Consider the following 14,324-nt stretch of genomic DNA (forward strand, 5'->3'; position numbering starts at 1 on the left):
CACCTGCCTGCCCCAAAGAAGTAACCAGACCAGCTCAGGACCTGCCGTACTGTAAGATGTAGTGTGTGAATGAGAGCAGCCAGGGGACATTTAAAGCACGAGCTGTTGAAGACCTGTAGCTGTCTGGCACGGATGGTCTGTGGCTGCGTGTGCCGGTCAGGGGTGCCATCGGGGCCGTAGCGTGCTCCCAGCTACGCTGGAGTGCGGCGTATGCTCTCCAGTGCAAGGTGCTTCTGTTGACTCCTTTGCCGTGCCTCTGGCACATACTCTCGCTCTCGTGGCAGAGTATACAAGCTGTTTTCTAAGAGTTTCCTTTCCACAAGCCGTTAAAGTGAACCCTTTTTCTCAACTTGTAGCTGGGTATGTGCGCAGTTCAGAAGGGAACAACCCGTTAATGATTGCAAACTGCTTTATTTGACTCATGCTGTGGGGAAACATCCATAAATTGGATTTTATACTTAAAAGCCATCATCTGCTGCCACTTCGGCTTGATGATTGCTTGCAGCAGTGCCAGCGTATTGGCCGTCAGAGGCCCGTTTTGGGAGGGAAATGTGCTGAAGGACAGAGGAGAGGGCTCCTGTCCAGTGGGATCAGGCAAGGGGCCAGCTAGGAGCCGGGGTCGTTGCCTGCTGTTGGCATAGGCAGTCTCCCTGCCTCCCCTACTCCTCAACAGTGGCAGGAGCTCACTTGTGGGTTCCCAGCCAATGCTGCACACATCACTGTCCCCCGTCCTCTTGCTCGAGAAGCCATCCCTTCTGCAAAGAGCAGAAACAGAGAGTCAGATTAACAGATGGCTTGTCATCATCAAAGCAAAAATGAAGACTCGGCGATGGTGGTTTTGAAAGACACTTGCTGAGCGCTAAGGAAGAGATCCTAGGCTGTGTTGCTGCTTACCCAGACTTGGCAGCTGTAGCTGCCATAAACGCTTGCTTAATTGAGAGCGTAAAGAAAAATGTGTATTTGATCTGTCACCATGAAAGAGTAGACTCAGCTCTGAAAGCTGCAGCTGCCAGGTTGGGATCAACAAACAGATGTTTTCCTTCGTGTGACTGATGCTCCTGCCCCCCCAACAAGCTTAAAAAAGAGCTTTCTTTCTACTCTTGTGCAGTAGGAAAAACAGTTCCCTCCCTTGGCTGCTCTTTGCAATAATTTAGTTCCTTTATAGGATGAATTCCTTTGTGTTTAGCCTGATCATTAAGCTGATTTTGAAAGGCTTTCCTTTCGAATCTGTTGTGGATCCTACTATTCTTTAACATAATTTTGCCAGGATTCAAAAATCTTTCCTATGTGCAGTGCTTCTCTTGGGGCATATTTGTATCTTTTTTAGGACTGAACATCACTGGCTTCTGCAATTCATCCCCTGCAGGCAATTCAGGCTACAAAGCTGCCGTGTTGCATGAGGGTCCTGCAGGGCCTGATGGGAAATGCTCCAGCACCTCCTCGTTGCTGCAATATAGCACTTGCAATATAACTTCCAATATGAGTGGATCTATATTCTGTTTTGTCTGGATATTATTTAGTCAGCAAAGTACATTCCCAAAGAGTATTGGTCCAAGAAAGAAACAACAGTCGGGAGAGAGTAGATTTCATCTCCTCGGTAGCAGTGAGTTTTCTTTCTGATGTGTCAGAGATGTAAAATGCAACGCTGACAGCCCTCTTTCTGGTTTTCTTCCTTTTTCATGAAGGATTTTACTATGACTTTGTACTTAAGGCACTACTGGAAGGATGAACGCCTCTCATTCCCCAGCACCACCAACAAGAGCATGACCTTCGACGGCAGGCTCGTGAAGAAGATCTGGGTGCCGGATGTCTTCTTTGTGCACTCCAAAAGGTCGTTCATTCACGACACGACCACGGACAACATCATGCTGCGAGTGTTCCCCGACGGTCATGTGCTCTACAGCATGAGGTAAAGACGGAGCCCCGTGGCTGGCGAGTCCCCCTGGGTCTTCCCCGTGAAGACTGCTCTTGACGTCATTTTGCTGACCAGCCCTGTTACTACCACAGCTGAACGAGAGCCCTATTTTCAGCCCTGTCTGGGACCAGATGCTTCACAGGAAGCTGCAAGAAACCCTGCTGTGGTCAGTAATAGGATAATCTCCTCCCCTGGGAATCAAACTCCTAACTCTTTGCAGTCAGAGGAGGGCTTAGTCGGTCAGGAGTGTTTGTCCCAGGGTCAGTGTGTGATTAAACTGGAAGCTGCTGATATACCAGATGGTGACCTCTAGAATTATCCTATTTTACTTCCTGTTTGTCTAGAAAAAAAATTCTCTCTTTTTTTTAATTGGAGTGTGCATGTTGATATAAAGATTTAAGTTTATTGACGTTGAAAGGGCTGCTTTAAAAACACTCTGATTTTCTAACGTATTGGCTGAAAGAATCCTGAGGCATTTCCCAGCAGATTTCATTCCCTTTAGAAGCATACAAAAAGAGATGTGGAGAATAACACACTGCCAGAGGAGAAAAGCTCAAGAGCCCAGGCAAAAAGACATTTTCCCAATGCAGAAAACTTGCTCGCAATGTACAGTGATCTTTGAATGTTTTACAGCACAAGGGTTTCTATTCTAGTATCTTTCTGGAAATTATTCACTTTAGTCACAATAAAATAATTCTCAAAAACTAGGAAAGCTTTTTCATAAAATTTGATTCAAGACACTATTTCTCTTTGAGGAATAAGCATACTGGATGATATTGTCCTAGATAGGGCAATATCCCACTGAAACTGAGGACTCTAAAGTTCATTCGCTCACACCTAGGTGTGAACAACTCAGTGAAGCCTTTGGGCTGTCATTCAGCTCCAAATCAAATCACTTAAATGTGGGTGTTAAGTGACGTGCAAGATGCTGTATGCTCCTCTTGCATCTTGATTCAGTTGCCCACACGTGAGCACCTGGTGCCGTTTGGGCTGTCCTGGAGTGTCTGAGACATCCCCATGGGGTTGAAATGATTTGACACAGGACCCATGTGCCACTGTGCCCTTTTGGAGGGAGCTGGAGGCCAGGCAGATACCTTCAAAAGGTGCAAGATCATCTGCATGTGGGCAGCTGAGTCAAGCCCCTTATGAAGGCAATTAGTGGGGACTAGATTTGACTCACCCTAGGATGGACGGAAGGACTTGCTCTCTAGGCTCTACCCTATTGATTGTATTGATTTGATCTCTGCTGATTAAAATGGCCTTTCAGAGCATTTTGTTAAAAGCAATTGTAGCACATGTGGGTTCTCTCAGGGTTTGTGTGTGCCGTATGCCATGTGGTAGGGTGAAAGTACACAGACTGAATTGAGAGGTGTTTCATTCCTTGTGGGGACCTTGTACTTTCAAGGCCACTTGAATACTGAACTTTAACTGAGGACTATTTTATTGATGAACTGTTTCTGTTCCCAGCTAATAAATTGTTAATGACTACAGACAGTGCTACAATTTAGGTGACTCTGAAGAAGGAAAATAGCACCAAGTTATACAATGTTTAAATGTTGCACACAACTAGTCATTATTAGTCATTACTACAATGGTGCCTCTGGGACATGTTCCCCAAGAATTTATTTAAATTTAGCTCATATGACAAAATTCTGCTCTATTTTGCAGTCAAAGCCAATACCATGTGCTTTTTAGGGTTGATGATAGTACGTAGGTCAGTGTAGGATTTGGATCACAATCCCTTGAACAGAAGAAAAGTTCTTCATCAGCATCTGCTGATGGTGAATCCAGAAAACGGTCACAGGCAATGTAAATGGGTCTCTGAAATGATGACTCACAGCTCATTTGCCCCATTAAATTGGGAACTCCTTTGCAAATGCATCCACAAGGGAAAGTTTACTGATCCTCTGGAAAATTTGTCACATAATTTTATGTGCAATTAAACTCAGATTTAAAAACTGGATCTGGGATTGTTGCAGATCCTTAGCTGAGACTTGAATGTAACAGAGACAAATCTTTCTCCTTAAAGAATATCTGCACCCATTTTACACCCTCTGCCCTCAGTAATAAAAAACCCTCCCAGAATAAAAGAATTTGATTCAGGACTGAAAGAAGCCATTTTTGCCTTAATGCTGCATATACTGGAAGAATTTTATGGCTTGCAATATGGCTGGCTCCTGGCTTAGGCTTTGGACATTGATGGGGTGACCATGGTGGGGGTGAACAAAGGGGAAAATGAAGAAACTTTAATCAAACTAGACATAGAGAAAGCTTCAAATGTAAATGATGAAGTAATTTCTTTAAGTTGCACTGCCCTGTAGGGAAAAACTTGGATATAAAACATAGAATAGAGTGTCAGTATTGTCATTACTATTACTTTAGTGTCCAAGATAGTGCTTTAATTCCTTGATAGGGATGGTCTCCTGGGGTGCATTAGGAAGAGTGTTGCCAGCAGGTCAACAAGGTTGCCAGCAGGTCAAGGGAGGTGATCCTGCCCCTCTCCTCAGCCCCAGTGAGGCCTCATCTCGAGTATTGTGTCCAGTTCCGGGCTCCCCAGGACAAGAGAGACATGGAGCTACTGGAGAGAGTCCAGCGTAGGGCTACAAAGATGATCAGAGGGCTGAAGCAGCTGCCCTATGAGGAACGGCTGCGAGAGCTGGGCCTCTTCAGCCTGGGGAAGAGAAGCCTGAGGGGAGATCTTATCAATGTGTATAAGTACCTGAAGGGAGGGTGTCAAGGGGACGGGGACAAACTCTTTTCAGTTGCCCTGTGTGACAGGACAAGAGGCAATGGACAGAAAACTGAACCTCAGGAAGTTCTATGTGAATCTGGGGAAGAACTTCTTTCCAGTGAGAGTGATGGAGCACTGGCACAGGTTGCCCAGAAAGGTTGTGGAATCTCCTTCTCTGGAGATACTCAAGGCCTGTCTGGATATGATCATGTATAAAGTGCTTTTGGTGGCCCTGCTTGAGTAGGGGTGGGGTGGGGTGGACTAGAAGATCTCCAGAGGTCGCTTCCAATCTCAACCATTCTGTGATTCTGTGACAGGTATTGAATTTACAGCTTCCTTTAGGGTTTTTGAGCATAGTCCATCTTGCCTGGACTTGAATAATTGCTAGGCATTTTCTTGGGTGTTTTATGCTAATAGCATGCATAACCGCTATTTTTAAAACTGCAGAATGATTTATCTGTATTAACATTTCCCATCACTGATCCTCACGAAAAACAACCTTTCTGTTTTCATTTTTTAGGATCACAGTGACAGCAATGTGCAACATGGACTTCAGTCGCTTCCCCCTGGACTCTCAGACATGTTCTCTGGAGCTTGAAAGCTGTATGTTGTATCTCTGTTCCTAACTGAACACATTCCATAATTAACTGCCCACACATAGATTAACATGTTTCAGAATATAGTCTATTTTAGAGCCTGAAAAAATGCTCACTGAAGTCAATGACAGTCTTTCTATTGATTTTCTGGGTAGTGTATTTGGCTCTTTTGGAGCAAGACAGAGGAGACTCTGGAAGGAAAGTGTTCTTGTATGAATTTTAATACATAGCATTCACAAAAACCCCCATGATCAGAAGTATTCAACATAAGTTGTTTCTTAACAGCTTGCTGATGAGAAATTTTGGGGCGAATTTTTGCAGTGTTCATTGCTTCTGGCTGGAAGGTGGTATTTTCAGATGTCACAGAAAAAGTTGATTTTAATAATAGTTGTTTTCAATTTTTCTAACTTTCATCATCTGTAGGCTTTATGGATGTTAAACCTGCTCCTGCAAATACCTTTAGTTGTCCTTCTGAGCTCAGCTTCTGTAATGGGAAGTAGTTGTCTGATGAAAAAATGTTTTGGACAATAAGATTCCCACAGCTGTTCTGCAGACTTTCTCTAGGGTGTTCCAAAACTAATGTCTACTTGTTTTGAGGTCCTCCCAGGTATTTAACTGAAATTTTCCTTTACCAAAAAAAACAGAATCACAGAAACATAGAATAGTTTAGGTTGGAGGGGACCTCTGGAGATCGGATAATCCAATTTCCTGCCCAAAGCAGGGATAACTTTAAATTTAGAGTGGGTTGTTCAGTACCACGTCACTGTGATAATGGAGACTGCACAAGCTCTCTGTGCAGCCTATTCCAATTTTTGACTGCCCTTATCATGAAGAAGTTTCTTTATACCTGGTTGGAAAATACCTTTTTGGAGTTTGTATCCATTGTCTGTTGTCCTTTTGCTCTCCATCTCTAAGAAGAGTCTGGCTCCATGTTCTCCCATCAAGGTTGCAGCTGGATACTGCCACAGACCACTCTTCATGCTGAACAAATCCAGCTTCTGTCCTTTTGCGTTATGTGCTCCAGCCACTAACCATCTTAACTGCCCTTTCTCCATTTCTCACTCCTATCGTGCTATGTCATTCTTTTGCATTTAGAGTCTTCAAATATTTCCAGTTGTTGCTTCAACTCATACCTGTCATTTTTTGCTTTTGTCATTTTTAAGATAATTTTAGCTATCTGTTCCCTCTTTCTCTAAATTCAGCTATTTTACCCCTAGCAAATCAGTTAGCAATCCTTTGTCTGTATTTTTTGTATGTGAGGCTCAAAAAGCACAATTTTAGCTGTTTTTTTTTTTTTTTTTTTTTTTTTTTTTTTTTTACCAGTGTGGAGCAAAGTGAAGATGTGTTTCCCTGAATCAGGATACTCTGGATTTCTTTTTGCTGCTATGGCACTTCATATGGCAAGATCTCTTCAAACCACTGTCTTTTTCAAAGTTTTTGGAGGCTTTACTACCTACCAAAGATGCCTTTCTGTTTCTTGGTTTTCTCTGGATCTACTATCAGTTTTCTCCAAGCTAAAGCTACAATACATTGTGTTTCTTCTTTCCCTAGATGCTTACACTGATGAAGATCTGATGCTTTACTGGAAAAATGGGAATGAATCTCTGAAAACTGATGAGAAGATTTCTTTGTCTCAGTTTTTGATACAAAAATTCCATACTACATCAAGACTGGCTTTCTACAGTAGCACAGGTACTGGCTTTTTCTAATTTAAATGGTATTTCAGTATTAACTACTTGTGTGAGATCTCTTGTCTGACTTTGTTTGCACTTGTCTTCTGCGGTAGGGCACTGAAATGCAGTCTCCACTGTCTGGAGAATACATGATGATCAGAAATATTGTGAAAGATTGTTTTCTCTTTTCCTTACTCTTTAGAAATGAATGATCAAAAGACAAATGTCTTACCGTGCAAACTTTTCTCACTGCTTCTCGCTTTCCTCTCTCTAAGGTTGGTACAATCGCCTCTACATAAACTTCACCTTGCGCCGACACATCTTCTTCTTCTTGCTCCAAACTTACTTCCCTGCCACTCTGATGGTCATGTTATCCTGGGTGTCCTTCTGGATTGACCGTAGAGCAGTACCTGCCAGAGTCTCTTTGGGTGAGAGAAACTACAACAAGCCAAACAAGTGTTAAAATCTTTAAATGTGAAAGTTATTTTCAGGAAAGGAAATTTTCAACTTTGTTGCTAAAAATATTGGAGAAGCAAATGTCAATCTGATGATTAATATAATGTAAAACTTGCAGTTTTTCTTAAGTCCCTTGTCAAAGCAGTCCTCCAGATTGATATTTAACTCCTGTCAAAGCTCTCCTTCCAAAAAGACAAACAGAAAAGAGAGATTTCAGTATTTATGAGTCAATGAATCAAGATTTCTCACTGTTGTCCAATCCTGCAGTTCTGAAACAAACATTGCCATCAGTGACGGTGGATTTTTACAGGAGTTTAGGCACCTGCAGAGAGATATGGGTTTCTGCTATGATTGGCTTGAGAGCCTAGAACTAGCTGCGGAGAAGGATCTTGCTGTGTCCCAGCTGCCGTAGTGGGTGCCCCAGTACAGGTATGTGTCTTCCCAAATGGCACCTACTCCAGGTTGCCTGGAGGGAGTCAACCTGGCATATCTTCCCAAAGTTAGAGAAGAAAGGCAGCAGGGGATCAAACTCTGTTAACATCTGCAGACCTAGATGTTCCACAATCTATCATGCCTCTGGGGACAATCAGTGCACCTCTGGTAAAAGGGTAAAACCAGTATATTAGCTCTGTAGTTTGTCTCAGTCAGAGAGCTATGCTCTGCAGCACACACATGAGAAGAGACAGCCAAATCTTCTTCCTGAAAGGAATGTGCTCAGTGGATATTATTACAAAAAAATCTGCTAAGAAATGTAGAGCAGTAGCTGTACTTGCAGTGGTCGCTGGTTTAAAATGGCTGAAGAAACTATGTGTGCTTTTTGGTTCTCTTTTCTATATTTAAGAGGCTTTGGAAACTTTAAACATTTTTCTCTCTGTGACTATCTAGACAAAGTATATATTATTTTGTATGATTTTATCTATATCTATCTAAAATACATACATACATACACCAGTATATGTATCTCCATACACACACACACATATATACACATATATGGAGAGAGAGGGAGGAATGCACACACACATATATGCACACGCACGCACGTGCACACACACACACACACACACACATACACACACATATATGTTGTATAATGGCTGTTGTTGAAAACTTTTTGATTCACATACCTTGAACTGTAGGATTCTTGAGATTCCTTGAGATAAAAACATAATACCTTCTTTTGCACTGTTTCATGCAAAATATTTCTAGAGCCACACAGTACAGATTTTATCTTCACTGCTTGTCCCTTTTGAGGTCAGTAATTTAGATCAAATCCTCTTTGGCTCTGACCAAAAGTCAATAACTACTAGGCTGCTCTCTGATGGTCCCAGTAACACAGATTGGTACAGCTAGAAAACAAAAGTCCTTTTCATCACTGGTATTGGTGAACCTGGCTCTAAGTATTGTGTTAAAGTAGAAAAGCCTGTCTAAAGGAAATCTGAGCAACTTCCTTGGAGGAATGAGGAATCCTAACTCTGCAGGTTAAGGAGAGAGATAAATGCTAACCTTAGTGAAATGAGGGCTGCTCTATCACTCCTCAAAACTGAACCCATCACGTGCACAGAAGTGCAAGGTGGAGCGGTTCTATATTGGCTAGAGAGAAACTTATCGCTGAATGCATCATTTTGAATATCTGTAAGCCAATGTAGAGAATAATTTTGGGGATTTTTGAGACAAAAACACCACGTTGATGGTCTTCTGGACTGTATCAGCCAATGGCATTTATTTCTATTGGTTCTTTCCAGGGATAACCACCGTGCTGACCATGTCTACAATCATCACGGGAGTGAACGCCTCCATGCCTCGTGTTTCCTACATCAAAGCGGTGGACATTTACCTATGGGTCAGTTTTGTGTTTGTCTTCCTCTCGGTGCTGGAATATGCAGCAGTGAATTACCTGACCACAGTGCAAGAGCGGAAGGAGAGGAAACTCCGGGAGAGGGTGAAAGAAACTTTTATTTTTTTTATCCATTTATTCTTTTTTTTCAGCTAGTTGTCTCTATATTGGCTGTTTCATGTGTCTGTAAATAGGAAAACCTTGATATCCATGCATATATAATTCAATTTGTTCACACTGCTCAACCTGATGCTGAAGTGCTGATACCACAAAAACATGTGTTGGACTCATGAGTCGTTGTAGAAACAGCACAGGAGAGGAGAACATGATCAGAACTAGGAAAAGCTGCAACCTCAGACTGTATGGGGATGATAACAGGGGAAACATTAAACCTGACATTTCACTGCAGACTCCACAACTATTATATTTTTATATATAGGTGCTACTCAGAGTGAATCAACGTCCCTCTCAATAGTCAGCTTCACTCTGGAAACTGTATTCAATGAATGTAACAATAGACTTATTCCCCGAAACCAAACACATGCAAACAACATTCAGTCAATTCTGTGTTTGTGCTTTTTATGTGCTATGACAGGTCTTATCCTGCATCCTGGGAGGTTTTCAAGGCCCAATTGGATAAAGCCTCAAGCAACTTGGTCTGAGCCTATAGCTAGCTCTGCTTTGAGCAGAAGGTTGAGTGTGAGACCTCCTGAGGTCCCTTCCAACCCCTTCTTCTTTGTTCTTAAGCAAAGCACCATCATCCTTTGAGCACTAAGGTTTGGGACCCTTTTTTTTCAGCCCCAACATATCCAGAACATCACCAGATTATACAATTTCATTCTTCCATTAGAAACTAACTCTGCAGCTTGGTTACCTACAGCCTTTTGTTCCTGGAGAAACTGTTATTGGTACAGTATCAGTCTTTCAGAAAGGCCATTGCGGGCAGCATCTTTCTGACGATCAGATCACAACCTCTGAATCACCCTTTTGGCTTTGCACTTCCTTCTCTTCCCCTTGTACTTCTTTCTGTGGCATCCTTGAAGTATATAGCAGCTCCCCTAACAGCCCAATACCTTTCCTGGTTGACATTTCATCAAAAAGCATCACCGGAAAAAAATGAACAAGAGGCTTTGTTACTGTTCTGCTAAGTTTTCGGGAAAGTTTTCTCACATCCACTGAAGGCATAGCTTGTTATTTATATCATACGTCTTCCCTTTATTGAGCCTTCTGCACTGAATTTCATATTCATGCAGCACATGCCTTTTTACTATACAAGGTAAAGTATTCTATTTTCAGCCTATTGCCATATTAATCCCCAATGTTGGTAATGGAAACAGAGATAATAAGCAGCACAATTGAGGGGACTGTGGTAAAATGTAGGTTAAGGACCCTTGAAGAAGCAGTAGGGACGGTTCTCACAGTAAATGCAGCTCTTTTCAGCAGTGCTGCTCCCCTGTGAAATACCCAAAGAATCTGAATCTAAATACTTCAGGCTGTGCAGAAATGGGATCTGGGCAGTGTCTGACCCATATATTAAATGTGTCCAGGCAAAAGACTGGCTGGTGTGGAGTATCTACTGGTAAATCTTCCTTGCTTCAAATCCAGAGTGCTCACCTTCAAACTGTCTATGGGGAACGGCCAGTGGCTGATGTTAATTCCTGAGCCATATATGGGAAATTTTGGGTGATAGTTGGCCTGGATAAAAATGACTCAGTCAAGTTCTCTGGTAGCATTTAATTTACTGATGAAGACTTAGCCTAAAATTACTGTGGAGTGAAATAATGCAACATACATCATGTGTATGTGTCTATGTGAAGACAGGTGCAATCTAAGACTTCATGGAAATTGCTTTCTAGTGTCTCAGGCTCCCTTGTCAGCCTGGGTGACTGTCAGTGCACGAAGCACATCAAGCCAAGGGGAACAACGCTGTGCTCTCACACCAAACTATGATTCCACCTGGGGGCTAAGGGTAAATCCATTGAATTTTTCTTCTTGTTGGGTCCTGCAGCAATTAGCTTATTGCCACTACCCACATACCATTTCACCCACCTGCTGTCTCCTGGACCTATCAGCTGATGGATGAGAATCCTGACGCAACTCTTCCTGGATTTTTTTTTATTTTTTCAGGGGAGAAGGAAGAAATAGGGGAGTGTTTGAATGTTCCAGTGTTCCATGGAGCATTCTAAAAGATCCCCAGAGCACATCCCCCAGAGTCTAACAAGTTAAAAAAGTAGACTACAACCTTGCAGTGTTTTTTCTGACATTGATTGCTGATGCCAAATCATTTGGTTATGACTCGAATACAGAAAAAAAATCGTAATTGGATTTTCATGTCATCAGTAAGCAATGTGATTGGTTGGTTAAAAAATTTGAAGTAGCAGCTTTGTGTGCTTAGTTTCCTGAGTAGCATGCTCAATATACTGTACTTTCATGTATATATCATGTATATATTTCCTTGGATAACCAAAACATTAAAGTCAGTGGAAGGGGGAATTTGGGGCAATGTGCTATTGGGTAAGGAAAGCAGTCTGCAAGGGATCAGAGACACTCCTAGCAGAAAGCAGGATTTGGAGACCATTTTCCTTGCCTGCAACTATATAATCCGTGTTGCTGAGACAGAACACCTACAGATTTTAAACTGAAAAGACAGTTTTTGCAGTTCAAAGTTCTAACTGTATTCAGTGTTTTTCTTAGACTTGTGGTATGAATTCTGGTGCTGCTGAAGTTTATACAAGTTTTGACATTCAGTTCAACAGGGCTGGGATTTTGCATTGCTCTTTCTACTAGTCCTTTCTTTGGTTTAAAATCAGATTTGCAAAGGAAATATGTATATCTATGAAACCAGAACCTGGTCCTTTTTTCCATTATATTTACTGAAAAAGCTGTTTCCACAGATATAACTGCATCTTGTCTTTATGTGTTTATTGAAACAAAGAATGCATAACAAGGAATTATAGAACAACCACCCTGAACAGTGCTAGCTAAGAAAACGTTTTGGTTAGCATTTATGTCCACTAAAACACTTTTCTAATCACTTGTTCTGAATCAGCTTGTCCAAGTAGAGTAGCTAAGCTGCATATCTTTCTTTTGGAATATGAGCAAAAAAATGAGAGTTTTGCTGAAAGAGAAACTTACATAATCTCAGCAAAAATTTCAAGCTCTACTATTTACAAGCTGTCTGTAAAAAGAAAGGCATCATTTTTTGTTGCTACTGCGTTCCTCCAGTGTTCAGCTGTATTTCTCATTTGTGTTCCTAGTTTCCATGTACATGTGGGATACCTCATTCGAAAACTATGATGCTGGATGGAAACTACAGTGAATCTGATGCCAACAGCCTGGCAGGTTATACGAGAAGCCAGATGGTCCCAGAGGAAGAAAAACAAGAAAAGATGGTCGTGCACTTGACTATGAGCAATGAATCTAATTCATCAAGGAAGAGAGGCCTGAAGGGCCATGTGGGCCTGCGCATCATCCAGAACACTCATGCAATTGATAAATATTCAAGATTAATATTTCCAGGCACCTACATATTTTTTAATTTGATATATTGGTCTGTCTTTAGCTAGGCTTGCTGTGGCATGACTGAAGCTGAAAACATTTACAAGGCTTTCTTTTGTTGGTTCCTTTAAAACCCAGTTTGGATGGAAAGCTAGAAAACTGATTATTTTGCTTCTTAAAGAATGATAGACTGGAGGATACAGCCACCAGTGGGCAACTCCATGTACAAGCATCATGGAGAAACCTGCTGCACTGGTTGCTGTCCAACTCCCACCCCAGCTCCAGTTTGTTTTATGATACATGCTGTTTCTCATACTTGAAAATATTCACTCACCATTTGCCCAAAAGGTGCTGGACATACATTTGGAGCTGGCAACACTGCTGGTGCTTGCTGTGCATTGGAAAACCACAGATAATGCTCCACCTAGGCTGTCCTGATGGATTAGACTTGGTTTATGAACATCATATGTCTTTCCATTGGCTTATGAACAAGACTTATTTGCAGCATGCAAATCCTGCTCTCTGGACAAGACTTGCACTGATGCCAATAGGGCTATTGACTGGACAGGATCCACAGGGTTGGTTGCAGAGTGCAAGTGATATATTTGAGTCTGTGGTCATTTTTTTTTTTTCCAAATTAGAAGTAGTGATGATAAAGCAAAGCAGAGAAGACCATGAACTTGCAGAGAATGGTTTCCAGGGTTCATGGATCATCAAAAAAAAAAAAAATTTAGACAGGTTTAGTTAGTCTTCTCCCTTTAGGCAGAGCATGTGATATGTAGCACCTGCCCTCTAAAACGGGAGGGAAAACAAGTGTGTGACATGCAATTACTGCACGGGAATGGGCAGCGTCTCTGAGACCATCACTTTCTCACTTCATAGCCAAAAGCAGAAACCAATGTTGAGGGCAGCACTGGTAGCTTTCAAGGACTTTCCTCATCCTTATGAGGAAGTGAGAAACTGTTTATCCTGACATGCCTCTCCAAACATACACATTGTCCTTCAGTTTAGGCATTTTGGATCAAGAGGGAGAGATGCCTGCCAGAACCTCTCTCTGGAGAGGTATAGGCATTTCAGAAATGAAAGTGACCAAAAATAATACTATGGGATTCAATCAAGCACAAACTTCTGGCTCCAAGGCCAAAATAAAGCCAGCGAAGCTGCTGGAGAATATTGTAGCAAACTTCTGTGCTTGGCATTTCATTCTCCATCCTGTGATATTGATTGCTGACAGCAAGACAGTGATGGCTGGGTTTGCATGCTCTTTACTTTTAAATAAACACCATGGTTTTGTGGGCTATGGGGAAGATGAGGTTCATCAAAACATTTAGTTATCAAGCTGCAACTCAGCAGTATGGGAAGAGTTTGAGGCACAAAGACCCAGTATGGATCCAGTAAGTATGTTAGAAGCCACTTCAACAATATGCTTAAATCATCTGGCTAGTGTTTTGGATAAGGAGATTCAAATAAATCACATGGCTAATGGTACAGGCATTAAATTTCTAGCAACACCCTTGCATATACCAGATCCATCCCTCTTTACCAGAAAAGCAGACAAAAATGCTAATAAAACTGAAACTATTGATTGGACCTTGGAATCTTCTGCTTACTGTAGCTG

At 41.9% G+C, this 14,324-nt stretch overlaps 1 protein-coding gene across 1 annotated transcript in view; it reads left to right on the forward strand.

The window, feature by feature from the left end:
• LOC134137887 (gamma-aminobutyric acid receptor subunit rho-2) overlaps positions 1–12,774 on the forward strand; it is a 38,975-nt gene extending 26,201 nt beyond the window's left edge. The window contains exons 4-9 of the mRNA XM_062571025.1: positions 1,686–1,909; positions 5,167–5,249; positions 6,794–6,934; positions 7,191–7,343; positions 9,117–9,313; positions 12,466–12,774. Of these exons, the coding sequence (XP_062427009.1) occupies positions 1,686–1,909; positions 5,167–5,249; positions 6,794–6,934; positions 7,191–7,343; positions 9,117–9,313; positions 12,466–12,774 (1,107 nt within the window). The remainder of the gene's footprint in view (positions 1–1,685; positions 1,910–5,166; positions 5,250–6,793; positions 6,935–7,190; positions 7,344–9,116; positions 9,314–12,465) is intronic.
• Positions 12,775–14,324: the final 1,550 nt, after the last annotated feature.

Source organism: Rhea pennata, chromosome 3 (genome assembly GCF_028389875.1).
Source record: "Rhea pennata isolate bPtePen1 chromosome 3, bPtePen1.pri, whole genome shotgun sequence".
Classification (NCBI taxonomy): Eukaryota; Metazoa; Chordata; class Aves; order Rheiformes; family Rheidae; genus Rhea; species Rhea pennata.